This window comes from Paroedura picta, chromosome 2 (assembly GCF_049243985.1).
Source record: "Paroedura picta isolate Pp20150507F chromosome 2, Ppicta_v3.0, whole genome shotgun sequence".
NCBI lineage: Eukaryota > Metazoa > Chordata > Lepidosauria > Squamata > Gekkonidae > Paroedura > Paroedura picta.
This window is the reverse complement of record NC_135370.1, coordinates 74,743,088-74,762,188: the sequence shown is the minus strand read 5'-3', so window position 1 is coordinate 74,762,188 and position 19,101 is coordinate 74,743,088. Positions and strand designations below refer to the sequence as shown.

The window sequence follows — 19,101 nt, the reverse complement described above, 5'->3', positions numbered from 1 at the left end:
AGTTGCTCTATTCACTTAGGAAGCAGGAAGACACCTAAAGCTGCCTTATATAACAACAGCAACAACTTTATTTTTATAGCCCGCCCTTCCTGGTTGGCTTATACTGAGTCAGACCATAGATCTGTGAAGGGGAGAACTGTCCATGCTGATTGGCAGCAGTTATCTGAAGTCTCAGACAGAGATCTTTCACTTTTGCTGGGATTGAACTCAATACCTTCTGCATGCAAAGCTAATGCTGTGTTGGGATATGCAAGATCTCTGTAGTGTGTGTAATTGAGCAGAATGTAAAGGCTATCCTGCAGGGGGCACCAGAGGAGATGTATACTCAGCATGGATAGGAACTTCCTGATGATGTTCAAATTATCCCCTCTAATGTCCTGGTTGGCTCAAAAGGAGACTTTCTTTTGAGCACCCTCCCCCCCCTGCTTGCCTCCAGAACAGCAGTGGAGCAGAAAAATGACTGCAGACAAAGTTAGACTGCAGACCTCTGCCAACACCCTGTGCCACTCATCCACGGCCTTTCCCCTAAAAACTCGTTTATTCTTTGAACAGCCTGCCGCTCAACTCTTTCTGCATATTCAAACATCCTGTACCACAGCCTCCCCCCATTCAGGCTCTGCCAACATGCTGTACCACTGAGCCACAGCATCTCCCAGCTCAGCAAGCCATGAAGGAGGTGGTAAGATAACACAACTACCACTACTCACCTCCTCCTATTCTCAGCAGGAACATCATGCAGCTAGGGAGGGACAAAACAAATGTCCACTAAAGCAGCAGTGTATCTTGAGCTATTTCCAGACTGCAACAAGTGTCAAAGCCTCATTTGAAAGCATAAACTCTAAATTGCCTAGTTCAATCCATCACAGCTGGAACAGACCTGTGCAGGAAATTAAACCTGCCCAAGGCTATGGTACAAAATTGTTCCAAGGACAGAACAATCCATATGCACTCCTTTTATAGGGTCCTCCCCCTAGGTCTAAGGAGGACATTTATTATTCAATAGGAAGGATGAATAATCAAGATAAGAACAAGTCCTGCCTCTGCAGAGTCTCTGCCATGAGGCAAGAGCCTGCCTTTATAGAAGCCTGGAGAGCATGGATTGATTGGGGAAAAGATAGCCCTTATCAGCAGAGGGGGGCAGGCTGGGTGAGGGTCTGGGAGACAGCCAGTATTGCTGCTTTGCAAGCCATGGCAGTAAACACATAGAATGCCTTTCTGCTCTGTGCCTCCCTGTGGTGATTTAATTGATGTTTGCTCTTTGTCACAGATGCATGGCAAGAAGGTCCTGCAGGCAACTATCCTGAAGCGACCTCAAGGTCTTGCAGTATTGTGGAGTTTCTTGGAATCCTGACTCAGAGCTAAAGTTTGGATCTATTTACTGGCTGCTGAGAAGCCATTACTATGGCATATTATTTTGAAACCTCAAAACCAGGAGGAGAGATTTTGGCATCAAACTACTGCTTTTAAATTGAGATGACTGGGAAATGATATTCATTTTTCCAGTTTGCATCAAATTGTGGATTTTATATTATTTCACATGTTATGGCAAGTGTTGACAATAAATTGACAAAAAGGTTGGGGATTACTCAGACAACCCTAGTAGGGAATGTACTGTGCAAAGATTCAACTGAGATAAGACTATTGTCAAACAAGGGCCAGACCTCTTTCTTTGTGCTCCTACCCAGGTCTTTGGCCTACTACTTTACAGACAGTCCAAGTCTAATGACTGGCTGGGGAAGCCTAAGGAGAAAGGTTCTTTTGGGGGGAAATGGCACCACTACAGTTCCCAGACACTCGCAAGAAGATTAGTAAGTCTGTCTGAATATCCTGTGTTCAGAAGGGCCATCTTATGTGCCTCAGACCAAGCCTTCAGACCCAGCCCCAGAGTTGCAGGGAGTCTACAACATCCAGTTAAAACTAGAATCAAGTTTCAAGAAATGCATTTTCTGATTGATCCAAAGGGTTATAAATAAGTGATGCATACATATAAACAGAATTAGCTAATGGAGGCAAGAGGTCTGCATGGGGTGGGGTGGGGGAGAGCATTCAGTAGACCTACAAGAAAAAAAAATAAAGAGGTGATCTGATCAGTCTCTAAGGAAAAGTGCAAAGTAGGGAATCAATAATGGCTTTCAGAAATGGAGGCCATATGGGATGTGGGTGGGGAGTTTCACTCATACTTTTAAAACAGCAGTTAGCAAGTTAATTGCAATGCTGTGTGGGATGTAATGGTGTAAGTGTTGCAGGTTCCTACTAGACCAGGGATTCCCAACCAGTGGTCCATGGGAGTTCCAGAGGGGGTCCACAGCCTTTCCCCTCCTGCCTTGATGGACCTTAGAAATGTACCTGAGCACTGAGTTAGAACACACCACTAACTCATAGTCCATTGTGGCACTGATTTTTGTGAATGACATTGAGCTACGGCTGGACTAGAGTTTCATAAACAAGACAAATGCTGAAATGGGTCCTAGACTGATATTCCAGTGTAAGTCAAACAGTTTTTAATACATAATTATGGTACAGCAAATTTTGGGTGTTTTGTGTAATTTTGTCCACGATTGCCATGCTCATTTTATTTAAATACGTTTCATTTAAATATTTTTAAATATTTGCCTTCAGAAGAATATTGTACATTTACATATTTACAGCTTGGTGTAGTGGTTAGGGGTGCCAACTTCTAAACTGGCGAGCCAGGTTTGATTCTCCGCTCCTCCTCCACAGGCAGCCAGCTGGGTGACCTTGGGCTCACCACAGCACTGATAGAGCTGTTCTGACTGAGCAGTAATATCAGGGCACTCTCAGCCTCACCTACCTCACAGGGGGTCTGTTGTGGGGAAAGGGAAGGTGAATGTAAGCCGCTTTGAGACTCCTTCGATGAGAGAAAAGTGGCATATAAGGACCAGCTCTTCTTCTTCTACATTTTAATAAGGATATCATTACACATCCAAGTACTTTTTCTGATTCTTCCCTAGTAGTCCTTATTTGTTTCCCTTTCTAACATTTACACTGAACCGGAGTCACAAAACATGGCTGCAGCTCTTGAAGTATGACAGACAAATCATAATTATATACCTGATACCATCACAGAGCTGGGTTCATTTGACATTAGGTCCATATAACATTATATACTAGCTTCAAAGCCCATTTATAAAAATGGGGTTTGAAAGGGGAGAAGGGGGAAGGGTAAGGCAGTGGTCCCCGCGCCGGGCCGCGGCTCCCTCTCCCCGCCCCCCCCCCCCCCGCAGTAAAAAACTTCCCAGGCCGCAAGCTTGCGGCCCGGGAAGCTTCTTTCTGCGGGAGGGCGGGCAGAGGGAATCAGGGCCGTGCCGCGCCCGCGCGGCCCGATCCGCGGGCGCGGCCCGATCCGCGGGCGCGGCTCGCGGGCGCGGCCCGATCCGCGGCCGTGGCCCGCGCGGGCGCGGCCCGATGCCCTGTCGGTCCCCAGCCGGTTGGGGACCACTGGGGTAAGGGACACGCTGCCACCCGCCCACCCCGTGTCCCAGAGGCTCCTCTGAAACGCGGCCCCGCGCTCCTCCCCCCGAAGCTGAGACAGAACTGCAGGCTCACTCACCGGATTCACGCTGTTCCTGTCTGTGAAGGGGCCGGGCGTGGGCAAGGAGGCCGGGCAGCACGGAGGAGAGGCGGCACCGGAGAGCCGGCTGCTGGCCAGCCCCCTCGCCGAGGCTTTTTTCCGTCTGCTGGCTGGCTCGGGGAACGGCGCAGCTGCTGCTGTTGGGGCTCGGGCGGGCAGCTGCAGGAAGGCAGTTCGGACTCCGGCTGTCCCGCAGCTGCCGGCTGGGTTCGCGGACGCCGCTTCTTGAAGGCAAGTCGAGGTCCAGCTGTCCCGCGGCTGCTGGCTGGCTTGGGGGACGCGGCTGCTGCCGGCCAGCAAGGAGGAAACGCGGCCTCGTAGACGCGGCTGCTGGGCAGGCCCTCCCCCAAGGCTTTGGCGCTGTTTTTCGTCGGCCGCGTTCGCCGGTGCTGCTGGGGCTTGAGGGTCCGGGTGCAGGAAGGCAGGGCGGACTCCGTTGGCGGCGGCTTGACGCGGACGTTTTCCTGCTGGTTTTCTGCGGGCGTTGGCTGGCTTGGGGGCCGCCGCCGGCGCTGCCGCTGGGGCTCGGGGGCGCGGCTGCGGAAAGGCAGCTCGGACTCCGTTGGTGATGGCCTGCGCCGTCGGGAGGCGCAAAGCGCCTCCCGACGGCTCAGGCCGTCAGCAAGGAGCAACTGCGAGCCGCGCTGCGCGCGGCTCGCAGTTGCTGGGGCTGGGAATCGGAGGGACCAATCGGCAGGCGCTGCGCGCCTGCCGATTGGTCCCTCTGAGTGTCCGTCCAGAGGAAGGGTCGAATCTGGACCCTTCCTCATCACGGACACATCCCGCCCTAGAACCCCTTAGCCTTTTATTTAGTCCGTGGCGCCCGCGGCGCCACGGGCGGTTTAAAGATATGTATATCTGACACTGAGGATACCAAGTACAAGATTAACTCAGAGTTGAATGTACATTCATTTGGGAATGGCATGGGGTGGAGGGACTGCAGCATTTTTAGATGTGAATCTCTCAGTTTGCAAGTGACGTGTGCTGAGATGGCACACCTGCGTCAGAATAAAGAGAAGAACAAGACAATGTACCTGCATAAAAAATAAATGATATGAAATGAGGAGGCTGCCCTGTCAGCAGATTGTAAGGAAATGAGCAAGATGAAGAAGTCAGGCAGAGCCTCTCAGTTGCAGTGAATGGCTGCAGGTCAGGGCAAACCAGCCGGTACCTCCCTCCCTCCCTTCCTTTCTCAGAGGTCTCTTATGCTGCATGGAGAGACTTACTCCCCTCCACTGTGCTTAGCTTGCAGATTCTGACAAGGTCATAGTCAGAGAGACCTGATGGCAGATCTAAGTCTTAGGGAACAAGAACCAAGCAATGCCGTTTAAATTAATCTAATTTCTAACACCCTCCAACTGTGTTTCAAATGCTTTCTCAGCTGCATCTTCCCACAGACGGCAAGGCCGAAGGCTGCTCAAAGCTTCCTTGGTAGGATCCCGTTATTAAAATGCAGAGGGTGGATTTGTGTCACACATCTGCCCAAATCCATGTGTCTGAAGCACATTGAGCCTCAATGCATGCTCACTGGCTAATAGGCTACTAAAAAAAGAGAAAAGGAATCGAATATTGTTAGCCTCCAAGGTGCCTATCCTTGGAATACTAGATGAGCCCTCTTGCGTAGAATGTGCCCTTTGCCTAGTCTGCAATTGGTCTGGTTCATGTTCACACAAAGCAATTACCTTAGGGTAAATCTGGAGGCATCTCTACATAGGACTTGGTTAACTCATCTCACATTGTCTTCTATTTAAGAAAGTATAGAGACCAATTATGCCTGGGAGGTAAAAGCCAGGCCAGCAGTCGCACGGCATTGGGGCAAATTCCCACTGATGGACAATGTCGACACTGGCTCAGGCCCACTTTAGGGCCTCCAATGGCCCACAGCAAGGGAATGCTGATCTTTTTAGCATTCTCATTTTTGCTGTGGCCACTATTGGTGGGCAGGCCAAGCCTGTGCATGCAGGGAAGAGCCAGGCCTTCCAGGTTCAGTTCCTCCCTCAGCTACAGTGTCCCAGCAGGGGCAGAAAATGCCCCATTCGGCTTCACAGCACCAAAGAGCCGAATGAGCATTTTTGCACCTTCCACAAAGGTGGCATTGCATTGTCATGCACTCCCACCCCTGTGGAAGTAACCCCCCACTCCTGCAGCAAAGCACAGTGGAACATTTGTGCCCCAGAGTTGTGCCTGTGCACGCACAACTCCGGGGCGGACTGTGTGCATCAGGGATAATCTTCCCCTGTTGGCACGCAAGAAGCAGTGGGCCATCCTGCCCTACTATAGGAAACTGCTAATGGCCCGGCTTAGCTGCCACCATGCATAAAAAATCAGAGCAACCCAAATGGTAATCCATTGACTGTTATGCCAGTGATGACCCCTAAACCACACTTCAGTGAACATACAGCACAACTCGGTGTATGTGTGCAGGTGAATATGTGCACAGTGCAACATAAGCAGAATGGTCAGTCAATCCAGCCAGGGCCTCAGAGGGGGACTGTTGTCGGCCAGGCACCTTGTGTCTCCGGAGAGAAGGAAGATGCTGTTCCTGGGACATCTTGTCATCTCAGTCATATGGCTGGCTCATTGGCCAATGCAGTCTGTGTACATGCCTGTGTCTCTTTTCAGGCAAAGAGGGGAACTGGTGTATACTGGAAGGCAGTATGAAGTCTAACCAGGTTTGGTGAGAAATCAGCATCATGTAGTGGTCAGTGTCACATTAAGATCTTGGAGACCCAGGTTCAAATCCCTACTCTGTCATAGAAACTTGCTGGATGCACTTGAGCCAGTCTCATAATTTCAGCCTAATCTAGAAGAAAAAGAGTTGGTTTTTATACCTGCTTTTCACTGCCCACAGGAGTCTCAAAGCACCTTATGATCACTTCCATTTCTCTCTGCACAACAGACACCCAGTGAGGGAGGTGAGACTCAAATTTCTGACAGGACTGCTCGGTCAGAACCGCACTACCAGGGCTGTGACAAGTCCATGGTGACCCAGCTGGCTGCATGTGGGGGAGCGGGGAACCAAGCCTGACTTGCCAGATTAGAAGCTGCCACTCATAACCACTGTACTATGTCAGCTCAGCTTCTCAGGGGTTGTAAGAATTAAATGGAGGGGAGTATGTTGCAAGCCACTCTGGGTCTCCACTGAGGAGAAAAGTAGGGTTGTGTCCTCGCCTGACCCCCAATTCTAGCTCTAGTAATAGATCTTAATGTCCCAGACTTGGAGAACACACACTTCAGGCCTCAGCTCAGGTACAGTCATCCAGACAATCCCTGGCCAGAAAGAATGGAGGTAGAGCAAAAGGGGCATTTTACTTGGGTTTTCCTTGCCAGCTAGCATTCAGGAGTCTTCCCAGAATTATACCCCACTCTGACGCTTCCTCCCCATGGTTGTTGTGGGAAACTGAAGGGCCACCAAATTACTTGCAATCTCTCCCCCCACCCCAATAAAAAACAACACCCATTCAGGAACCTTGCTGCCGTTAACGTGCAAGAGCACTGCTCACTGTTATCTAGAGCGACAGCACATCACATGGGGTCAGCGTCACCAAAATCAAAGTAAAACCACTGCCGTCTTCTTCTATACCAACCCATTTTGTGATGAGAGGATTGAAAGATAATCAGCTGCTTTGGAGGTAGTGAGGATTCTTCTTAAAGCTTCCTTTCTCACTTATTTTTCACAACCCAGAAGAATTCAGCTTATGATACAGGAAGGTCTGATAGTATGCAGGACAGGCAAGCAAGATCCAGGCCATTCTGATAACCATCTATAGCATAGCATTAGAGATCAGGTCTGGTGTTTGCTTTGTGGCACTTCCAATAGCTCTCCTCTTCCTTCACCATGAGATCTTGCTCTCTTTCAGAGGTGAAACTGCCTGTTGATGGTGTCTTTGGAGACAATTTCATAAATATACAGTCACATTGGTATTCAGGCTGGTTTGCCTATGTCTACTCACCATTTGGTGACTACAGAAACAAGCTGTGACCTATATGTACGAACAAGTAATCACAGACTGCAAACAAAACACACAAAAGAAGACTTAAAGTATGACCTAATTAAATCAAATACATCCATTCACACAACTGCTGACTACAGAAAGAGAAGCACAAGCATGTGTGAACTGGCCTTTAGATGCAGATATACACTCTATTTGTATTTTATGACCCAAGCTGCTTTCCATGTCGTTCCTGGTTCTTATCACAAGTTTCAGTCTTCCTAATATGGGAATTGGTTCACAATTGGTGGCTTTATCAATGTCCTCAATTTATCAGTGTTATCAGTTCGGTACTCTCACAGATAGCCAACTCAGAGTAAAGGTTATGGACACAGCCTGCTGAGCATTCTTTCCTGGCTTAAATCTGAGACACAAATAGTTAAAATCTGCATTTAATGTGACATGAATAAGACACATAAGAAGTGGCTCTGAATCTCCTGGGAATGTAGTGTTATTTACCTACTTTTCATAACAGCAGGGCATCTTGATTACTGACCTCTCTTCCTACTTAGTTCTCTTTCTGACACCTATAGTTCCTTAGAAACTCAGTGTGGGCCCATATGAAGAGACTTCCCAAGATGAATCCAACAACCCTAGAGTTCTAAGCCAAGTGCAATCCTAAACACAGTTATACTCTTTTAAGGCCACTGAAATGAATGGCTTAGAAGGATGCAATTCTGCTTAGGACTGTACTGTTAGTTCTCTTGTCTTTTAGAAGCTACATTCTTGCAATGATTAAACATGCCATTTTGTTTTTATTTTATACTAGCTTCAAAGCCCATTCCTAAGAATGGGCCTTGAAATGGTCCCCTCCCCTGGCCCCTGACAAGGCAGCTTAAGGTGGCTTTGGGGCGCAGCTCGCAGCCGGATCAAGTGGGCAGGCGGGGGCTGGCCAGCTCGTTAGCAGGCCCTGGGACAGAGCTCATTAGCAGGCAGTCAGCAGGCCGGGAGGCCCTCGTTAGCAGGCCCAGCCTAGCAGGCTCAGCGGCCCTCCTTAGCAGGCCTTCCACCACGACCCTTTGCCCAGGGCCCTCTCCCCTTACCTGCTGCTGGCTCCAGGCATTGTGGCATGTCTGAGAGCAAAGAGGCTAGAGTCCAGGGATGGAGGACAGGGGTAGATGCAGGGGCAGGGCCAATCAGGGTGCAGCCAGCTGGCTGCACCCCGATTGGCCCTATTCCAACTTGGACAGTCAGACACGTTTCACCCCCCAGGCTGTTTCACAAATATATAGAAGAACAATGGATAAGGATCAGATCCTGAATTCTTTTCATTTTTAAAGCTTTAGGTATATCATTTGGATTGCCAGTAGTTATTTAAGAAGCGCTATCTAAATCTATGCAAGCTTCTGCTTGATTTGGGAAGAGTATATAGACCACCATGCCAGTTCCAGAAATTCCTGATTGTACATTAGGTGCCTATATGGAGTTAAATACATACTTACTATCCAGAATTGAGGTGACATAATAAAACCTGTTCATCCTACTCCTATAAATGCAAGCATGGGTCATATTAGATGAGAAACTGGAAGGTTGTCGCCTGCAACAAACCCAGCAAAACTGCTTCATATTGTGAGATAAAATGGTTGAGTCTCCCTTCCCCCCAGTCACTGCCTTGATCCAAATCTGAGATCCCACACAGTAGCCACTTACAAAGAAGAAAACATCTGGGAACAAAGCAGAACTTCCTGCATCTCACCTGGTTTGACCCTTTTAAAATCACCTTAGAACATGACCTGAGTCTGCAGGCATCGTGTCCCAGCTCCATCAGCCTCTGGTGTACGGCAGATGCCTAACTGGCATTTGATGGCCTACTGAATGCATTGCTAACATCTGAGATCTGCAACACAACCCATCTGGCTGTGTATCAAGAACAATGCTTTTAAAAAGTAAGGTTTAGGAATCCGTGAAATATTCCAAACTGTTCCTGTCCTGCTTCCTATCCAATAGGAATACAAACCGATGGCTTCCTGGCTTTACATTTTCTAAACGTCTATTCAAAAGCTGCTTTGTGGCTTTCCATTGTTAATAGGCAAGCACAGAGAAGCTGGCTGTTTTTTCAGTAGCCTATGTAGAGCTATTAAAAAAAACACCTGAATGTTTGTCAGATTTGGGTCAGACAACTTTGCGGAAGTTTATTTTGTCCAATTCTGATTTATGCCATTTTTGTTCAACTTCAGCTGTTTTCTATGCTTGGCAATCTTTTTTAATCTGTTAACTTTTGGGACATGCAAACAGGTATACAGTATAGTGCTATACATGCAGATCTGTGCTTGACTGATCTTGCATTGATAAAAGTACAACAATATTTTTAGATATTTCCATGCAGAAGTACTAAGGGCTAAGAATTCAACTCACTAGAATGGGCCACTTACTTACAACACAGATGGAACACAGCACCTTTATGCTTCTCCAGTATTCCCAGGAGCAAAGTTCACACACTACTGGCTGGGCATGCAACATACCGGAGAAAAGAAGCCCAGCAAAGACAGAGGAAAAAACCAAAACAGCAATGATGCAGTGGGAACAAAAATTACCGTACTGTCTTTTTACTGAGTTTTTTTTTTAATTTAGTTTTTTTTTACTGGTGATTGTTTTTATTTCCATTCTTATAGGTCTCCTGCTAAAGAAGTGTGTGCAAAAGCACAAAGGGACTCTAATGGCATAAAATCACCTTTTCTTCCCATTACACCATTGCTCTCTTGTTTCTTTGCTCAGTGCACACAACAACCAGAGCTCAATAATGCATGACAATGGACTGATACTGAAGCAGATGGGGGAAAGATCAAGGAGTGGGCTTTGGATCCTTAACTAGATGACATTCTACAGCTCACAGGGATCCACGACCTAAAAGGGGAGGAGATTTACTGGCAGATACAACAATATATGGTTTCACACACACACACACACACACACACATTCGGTGCTATTAACCCATTAAAAAAACATTAGTTAAATCTAAGGAATTATCCAGGAGAAATTTTATCTGGATGCTCCATAAGTCCTTTCCAAGGTCACCTTGACAGCGGGTCAGATATTTGTGAAACATTTTCCTGCACCTGTTAAAATCAAAGGCTGGTATTTTTCCTTTGATCCTATGGGGCATTGCCCATTTCAAGGCTTGCCTGTCTGCTCTGTATCATACCAGAAGGGCTATGAGGAAGGAGGCATTGGCACTTGGTGTCTGAGCAGAGCACCACCACAATCTTGGAGACTATGAGCACATAAAAATAAAATTCATGTTGCGCTTCAGTCAATGCTTGATGATTATTCTTTCTTTTAACAGCAAGCCATTAATAAATATTAGCAAGCTGCTGCTCTGCTCTGAAGCTCCACATGGGCATGATGGAGCTGCAGTCAGGCAGCTGCACACTTCTGAGCTTCTGTATGAGCACATCATATGGAGCTGTGCCAATGTCTCTCACTGAAGTCAAGGTACATTTATATCAATGGCAACTCCCCTGTCCGCCTGCAGAGACCAGACCAGTCACCTTTTCAAAGGAGGAAGGGCACGCTCAGCCGCATGAACCGCTCTTGTCAAATCCATGTTGGCTGCTTTTTAACGCTGTACTATCTGTCCTCCAGGGTTGTCTCCTCTCAGCTGATGGCTTTATGATTTGTTCCAGCGAATGGCTGGGGCTGAAGACAAGCTAACTGTTCCATGATGTGGATTCCCCTTTCTCTCTTGCCTAAGAATAGAAGCCTGGTTCACTCTTCTCCAATCACCCAGGGGATTTCAAACATTCAAAGAGGGCAAAAAAAATTCAGCAGTGACCTTGATAAAATCCGAGTACCGGGCTCTAAATAATCACAAGGAAAGAGAAAGGTAGGAACTGCCAAAGCTCTAACCATGAGAGCCTAGGCCTCTGGGTGCCCCCCCTTTAAAAAATGAACACAAAGCTTCAGGGACAGCAAGGTTGCTCCCTGCTGCAACGTGCAAATACCTCCTTAACCCTGTCCTCCCCAGGGAGAGCAACAAGAGCTTGGGGAGAGCTCTTCTCCTTCATCTGCTGAATCCAAGCAAACTGCCTGCCTATGGTGTGAAGCTCAGCAAGAATGTTATCCACCATCTCAGTTCCGTGGGACTAATATTCTCAGGGAGAGAGCAACTGTTGCTACTCCGACTGTAGAGGAGGGGGACTAAGAAACTTTTGAAGATGTCTCAGGATGGCATGCCTTGGGGAAAGTTGCAGGGCAGTTTTCTCTGGGATCTTCTGGGAAAACCACAGGATAAGGCTCTGTGCAGCCTATCCCAAATCTAGGCTATGGCCCACTCTACATGTGGCAATAATGAAAGGGTGTTGCACAGACACTTCAGCCATCTGACTCCACTGGGAAACAGGCATACTCAAGTTGTCAATTTGTTTGGGGGCCAATAAGCAGAACTATGCAGCTCATATACACATATACAACACACACAGAGAGCAACTAGGTGAGTTTTTCCAGAGTTTTACTCTGTGTTTTGGAAGTGAATATTTATTAGATTACATTTCCAATTTTTCTGAACACTGGCATATGTCCTTGTTGGCTAGTCACACAAGTTTGTTTGTTTTTAAAAAGAAATATATATTTTGACTCAAGGGTTGGTTGAAAGGCAAGTACAGCTGATGTCTCACCACTCAAATATTCATTATTCAGTAACTGGCAGCTGAATGTGAAAAATGACTCAACATTTTTGTCTGAGCTGGTATCATATGGCTGCCAACCTCCAGCCAGGTCCTGGAAATTTCCTGGAATTGCAGCTGTTCTCCAGGCAATACAGACCACACCTGAAGATCGGTTTCAAAGTCGGGTGAGAGTTTGAACAGGGGCCTATTTCACCTTCATTTGACACTTCAATTATCCTAGTGCTCACCATGGATATATTGATCAGGCAAGTCTATCACTTTAAAAAAAAAGGATTGCATACTTTTCATTTTTATTATTATGGTATAATAAATATAAAAACAAACAAAAATATCAAAGAAGTATTTAAAAATACAGGTGGAAAAAAACAACACTAAATTATACAGCAATCTACATACTTCAAACAAACAAGTCTAAGACAACACTTCATTCTACAATCCACCAACCTTAAGCTGATTTGTAAGAAAAGTCTACCACTTGATGTTGAGAGACAATGATGGACTCACCCCATAGCTGTGAAAAAGGATACCAACTTTGAAAGCGCTCAGTTAATCATACAGTTTGCATCCCCCCAAGGTTCAGTCACAATACACTGATATAAGCAGGGCTGGCCCATCTACTTGGCACTTCATGATCAAGTACCTTCTTACTTAAAGCACTCCCCCTATGTGGATCTGCACATTCAGATTACCTGAAAAGTTTGTGGGCCATGCTGTCTGCTAAGCAGATCTGGACCTCATCAATTTATACAGCCTTCCTAGTCCCAGTATTCCAGAATGAAGTGCCCACTGTCCTTCAAAAAACAAGCTGGGGGTTCAGGGTCTATGTTTTGGGGCCATGCTGTCTCTCTGCCGTGTGTGTGTATTAATTGTTTTTAACCATGTACATTTTATGCAGTGTATGAAAATTGTACTACATCACTGAAAAGATCCATTGTGTTTAACTTTTTGATTGCCAGCTGTGCTTTAAACAAAGTGGAGGTGGTTTAGAAGAAATAAACACCCACACAGAATACCCTCACTATCGAAACATCAGGTATCCTTTGCTGTGATACCTCAAGGCAGCAATCAGGCACCACACATCACAAGAGGCAGGAAATCCAATCAAACGATGTGTAGGTTTTATTCAGTATAGTTTGAATGAACTTCAGGGTTTCTGAAGATGCTCAAGGAGGCTGCTTGCCAGCCAGCCAGCAGCCCCCAAGATGCCAAAATGAGAGGAAGGTGGCTGCTTGCAACAGCTACTCAATACGACTGACACTGAATCAACAAGCAGAACCACAAATGGACGTCTAGCAACAGCAGCGTCTCGGTCCTTGACCCAGACCTTCCTGCTCATCCCAAAGAACTGTGGCATCGAAAGAGAGTCACATCCTCTGTGTCAGTCACTTCCTGCCCACAGACATGCAGGGAAAGCTCCCTCACTGCTCACTTTGGATTCCCCCACCGCCCTTCTCTCTACGTAATGCAGAGCCATTAACATAGCAAACCCCAGCCACGTGCTGCCCCCCATGGCTCTGCAGCTCTCAGCCCTGCCTTTGCCAGCTTCCCACTGTGGAGCAGCTTCTGGCTAAGTCCAGGGAGGAGGGGGCAGGCAGGCAGGGAAAACAGACCCCTTTCTTGACCCTCTGCACACACACACACACCCTGGATAATTTGGCTCCCCAGAAATCAAGGCAAGGAAAGGCAGTCTTCCAAAATTTTCTCTGCTTTTCGACCCGCCATGGGAAGAGCCTGCGGCTGCTGGCACCAATCCTCAAAGAGCAGGGCAGTCTGCCCGCAGTATGGGCCGAGGCACCGAAGAACTGGCACAATGGGCTCTGTGCCATGCAGGAGTCCCACAGCACCAGAGGGATGCCCTATCAAACAGCTCATATTTTTGGGTTGTGTGTGTGTGTTTTTTTAATCCTGAGACACAGCATTTAGCTGCTACTTGAAGCCAAGTCTCCAGCCTAGAACAGCAATGCCAGGAGGGCAACCAAGATGATTCAGGGTGGGCAGGTGGGTGGTGGAACGCCTCCCATATAAGGAAAGGCTGAAGACTCTGGGACTTTTTAGTTTAGAAAAGAGACAACTTGGGGGTCGGGTCTGAGAGGATTATAAAATTATGTATTGGGGGAAAGAGAGCTGATAAAGAAAATTTCTTCTCCCTCTCACAAAACACTAGATCTTTAACGCACACAATGAAGCTGATGGGCAGTAAGTTCAGGTCAGACAAAACGGTGAATAATTAAAGTGTGGAATTTGCTGCCAGCGGATATAGTGATGGCTACTGGAATAAACAGCTTTAAAATATTCATGGAGGACAAGTCTACAATGGCTACTAGCCCTGGTGACTGAGAGGAACCTCCACATCCAGAGGCACTAAACCAGAGCCAGGAGGCACCATCAGGGGAAGGTCTCAAACTCTATGTCTTGTTGCTGGCTGTGCAGAGAAACTGATTGGCCACTATGTGAGACAGGATGCTGGACTAGGTGGACTACGGGTCTGATCCTTCAGGGCTCTTCTTATGTTCTTATGCTAAGAGTGGTGCTTAGAGAGTCAGGCTAGCACGTCTGGGAGACCCAGGTTCATATCCCCATTCTGCCATGGAAGTTTGCCGGGCCAGCCACACCCTCTCAACCAAACCTATCTTACAGGGCTGTTGTGAAGATAAAAGGGAAAAGAGGATAATGTTGCAAACTAAAGAAGGGAGGTATAAATGAAGCAAATAAATAAGGATAAGGAGGCAAGCAAAAAGAGCCCAGAGTCCACTGCCCCCCTGAGTTTCTGCTCTCTTGCCCTGTCCTTGTCAGCTTCTTCACTCATTTCACTGCTTTTCTTAGCCCCACAGTTTACAGAATATGCTACCTGGGGCAAGGACGGTGCTTTCTTCACCTCTACGTGGCTCTGCAGGACCAGAATAACACCACAAAGCAGAAATAGAGGAACAAACCCTCTCGGGGGCCAGGCTGCCGGATGCATGCTTCTCCTTCCCATCAGAGATTGCCAGCCAGTGCACAGTAGGCAGCCACGTGAACAGGCCCTGTTCCTTCCCTGCCCACAATTATCTTGAAACATTCAATTTGGGGAATTGACGTTCTCATGGTGTTTTCCCAGGTTTTTATCCATGCTAGGATGTGGATCCCAAATCGCTTGATAGTAACAAGGCTAAGCCTTGGAATATACGATTGCCATTAAGGAAAGGGATGCTGACCAGGCCCCAAATGCCCTTCCACAGTCTGTCTCCTACATTTCAATCTGAGGGCTCCCAAGGCAGATGGCCCAACAGCCAGGACACACTCAGCCCCCTAGAAATGGGCCTGCTGACAACTGCTCCCAGAGGATGTGCCTTTTTATGGGAGAGGAAAGGATGCAGCAAAGTGATGCGGTGCTTATTTATTTATTGTGGGATTTATATCCTGCCTTGTACGACATCCTTAGGTGCTCCAGGGACCATAATGGGATAACAGAGGGTGGGGATGGAGGGGCCAATCACAAACCAGGATCAGAAGCTGATGATAGTCTGGTGCTTCAAGTGGTAAATCCACTCTTCAAAGGATGCATAGTCTGTAATATGTAATATGTACTATAAAATGATGAACACAATAGATGCCCTACAAACTGCCCTTGATCTCTGGCCTTTTACAGTGGTGCAGCACAGATTATTTAGATCCATTGCTGGTGCTTTAGGGGGAAAAGATTCACTGGAATAAAAAGCTACAGAGATAAGGCTCAGGGGCTACTGAAGAAACTGGCTACGGCATGCTGTGTCCCCAAGAGGCAGACTGCTACAGGGCAGGGCTGACTGTTAACAATTTATCACGAGGAGATGCATTGTCCTGGGCCCAGGAGACACAGAAACCTTTTGCCACCCCAGTCTGTCTTTCAAGCTTCTTCCTTGCTGGCTGTCAGCTACTGAGAAGTGGCAGAAAGAGGCTGCCTTGTGAGTCAATGTGCTCCCTACAATTACAGCCAAGCACCAGATGCTCTGCAGAGCATTAGGTTAATCAGTTAAAGGGTGCAGCAGCCCCTGGACACGTTCTGTACAAGGGGGGGACTAGGGGGAGGGAGCAGCAGACAGAGCCTGCTGCTGGGTGGCTGGGGGGAGAGAAGGGTGGAATCCATAAAAATATCTGTTCAGATAGAGAAAACAAAGAGGATGGGGGCAAGACGTCGCCTCTCAAACCCATTCTCTGCTTCTGTCCCACCTCCACCCCCCACCCCCCACCCCCAGTGCATGGACAGCTCAGACACTGAGCTTAGTGGCCCAGAAGGTAATGCAGGGTGGGAAATCTCCAGCATCTATCAAGAGGAACTGGGGGCCAAAGTGGCTCAAAGACCCCGTCAACCCGCTCCACTTGCCTGTCTGGTTCACACTGCTCTGCTGTATTCCCTTCCCCCCCCCCATTCCCCTGCTATGATCCCGGAAGAAAAGAGGAACCACCCCTATGTCTGTCCAGTCATCTAGCATTGCTTCCGGAGAAGGGGGTCTTCAGGTGAGAAAAAAATAAACTTGAGACTTGTGGTACCTGAAAGACTAACACTATGCCAATTCCTGCATGACTAAGGTCCTCTTCCACAGACGCAATCAGTCCTAGAACTGCATGTCTTGCTGACAAAGCAGAGGGGAGCCTCTTGCACTAAAATCATAACAAAGCCTCAACTAGGCCTTTACAGCTTCTGGGCCAATGGGGTAGGAGGGGGAGAAAGAGAAAAGTCACAAGGGCCCTTTCACACCTGTGGCAACTGGTACAGTAGGGAGACATCATGATTTAGCTTAACATTCTGGGAAGGGGGCAAACACGAGACAACGGTTCAGGCCTGCTAAGGAGGCAAGCACATGAGGATGACTATAAAAGAATGCCACCAGCTACCAGTGTGAAGGACACTTGTATTGTGCCCAACGGCACTAAGAGGAAGTCATGTTAGGAAGTGATGGGAGTACAACAGAGAGCCCTAGTGGCCCAGGCATTCTTCCATGTACCTGGAGAGAGAGCAGCCCTCCACTGCTGTAATGAGGGGGGGGGGGAGATTCCTTGAGCACTCAGCCCAACTTCCTCATGGTGGAAGAACCCAGATCAGCTCCTGTCAACCATTCACAGTAGAGGAAGACCCTTTTTACCTCCAATCTCAGCACAGATTCAGAGGGGTTTTTTTTGGTCCATGCACAGACACAGATAGTATTTACTCTACTGTGCAAATCACTGATACAGATGTGGGGGTCTTCCAGCAGGCCCCAGTATTTCAGAGTGTGCCTTGGATTGCATGGGTCGTCTGAGAGATGTATTCAGTCGCACAGATACTTCCGCTCACATATCCAACCATGGGAATTAATCACATGATCCACAGAGACATGCTAAAGCAGGCCCTTCAATCCAGGTTCAAATCTTCCCAAGACCTTTTTCCTCACCAGTGATGCCTACAAACTGCCAAAAGCAGATGGCACATTGTGAAGCAAGGATGGAGGACCCCGGTGCCAAGTCAGTTAGTTGCACACTACAGCACAGAATTTCCCCCTCACTTCCCCGCCCATCCCAAAATACCCTCCCCCTTGTTCCAAGGCATGAATGATTCACACAGGAGAGTAACCGTCTCAGGTATGACTCTGCCTCCTGTTGCACCTCACCAGACCATGTCTTTGTCAGCCAGACAGAGCCTTGCCATTTTGTGCCATGGTCTCTGTACGGATGCCCCCAGTTGAAAACAGCCTTTAGAACATTTCGTTTAAGAGCAGGCAAGCGTGATGCCAGTCTCACCCAAGATCCACTCCTCCTCACCCTTTCAAACCGACAAGATCCCCGGGGACAACCTTCTGTTCTCTAGTTTTTGATGTGATCTTTTGCTTTTTGGCAGCTTTGCCCTCCCTCTTCTTTCCCGAGGTGGACTGATGCCCCCTTCTTCTAGGGTTACTGAAGAGTAGGATGTAGGAAAGAGGTCCACGACCCACATCTTTCATGGGCAGAGAGGAGCTCAAGCGGGCGTCCGCACTCCGCTGGAATCCCCTGGCTGCCACTTCGGTCCACCACTCGGGGCTACCCAAGTCCAGCCTGAAAACCAGGATCGCCGCCGCCGCCTCTTTGGCCAGGTCCCCCCTCCCACGCACACTCCCCAGACACATGGAGCGCCTGCTCCCCCTGCGCCCGCTCCCACCTCCGGCCCAAGGGCCAAGGCAAGACTCCAAGCGCCGAGGTTCGGAGGGGGCGGGCCAGTCCGGCCAAGGTCCTCCCCGCTGCCCGCTCTCACCTCTCGCAGCTGGGAGTCCATCTGCTCCGGAATCTCCTGCCCTCGTGCAAAAGCCGCTGCCTGTCCACCACACCCGGCGGGGACCGCGCGCCTCTCTCCGCGGCGTGCTCCTGGCACTGGCTGGCCTGGCGAGGCGGCGGCGCTGCCCTCGCTCCGGAGCCTCAGGACCTACCCGGCGCGCTCAGCAGCCAGATCCGCAGCCCAAGCATCCCGCAGGCAGAGCGAGCCAAGCGGCCGGCTCCAGCGCCGACTCCGCCCCGACGCCTGATTGGAGCCCGGGAGAGCACGGGGTGGCGCCTTCGAGTTGCAGCAGCTCGGGCGGCCGCCTTGGCCCTGCGGCGCGCCTTCTCCTGCGCGGGGTGTATATGTGTGTGTGTGACACGGAGACCCTTTCAACGCGCTGCCTTTCGGAAACGGTGGCGATTCGGGCTGAGGCTAGCCGCCCTGAATGGCAGGCCCCCTGGCACGGGACATGCTTCCCCTCTGCCCTAGTCCCAGTCTCATGGGGACCGCCTGTGATGCGAAAGCCCTCTGCACGTGCTCAGGAGTGCTCTGTTCGTTCACGGTCGCCTGCTTAAATTTCCCGGGGTGTGAAGCATGGCGGTGGGGAAAAGAAAAAGAGTGAGGCTCCGGTGTCCCCGCCCAGCTACGGCCTCCACTTTACGGCCA

General features: G+C 48.8%; 1 protein-coding gene across 1 annotated transcript in view; it reads right to left on the bottom strand.

Moving 5' to 3' along the window:
* Positions 1 to 18,647, bottom strand: part of LOC143829635 (unconventional myosin-X-like) — a 100,297-nt gene extending 81,650 nt beyond the window's left edge. The window contains exon 1 of the mRNA XM_077320845.1: positions 18,433 to 18,647. Coding sequence (XP_077176960.1) covers positions 18,433 to 18,453 — 21 coding nt within the window. The 5' untranslated portion in view covers positions 18,454 to 18,647. The remainder of the gene's footprint in view (positions 1 to 18,432) is intronic.
* Positions 18,648 to 19,101: the final 454 nt, after the last annotated feature.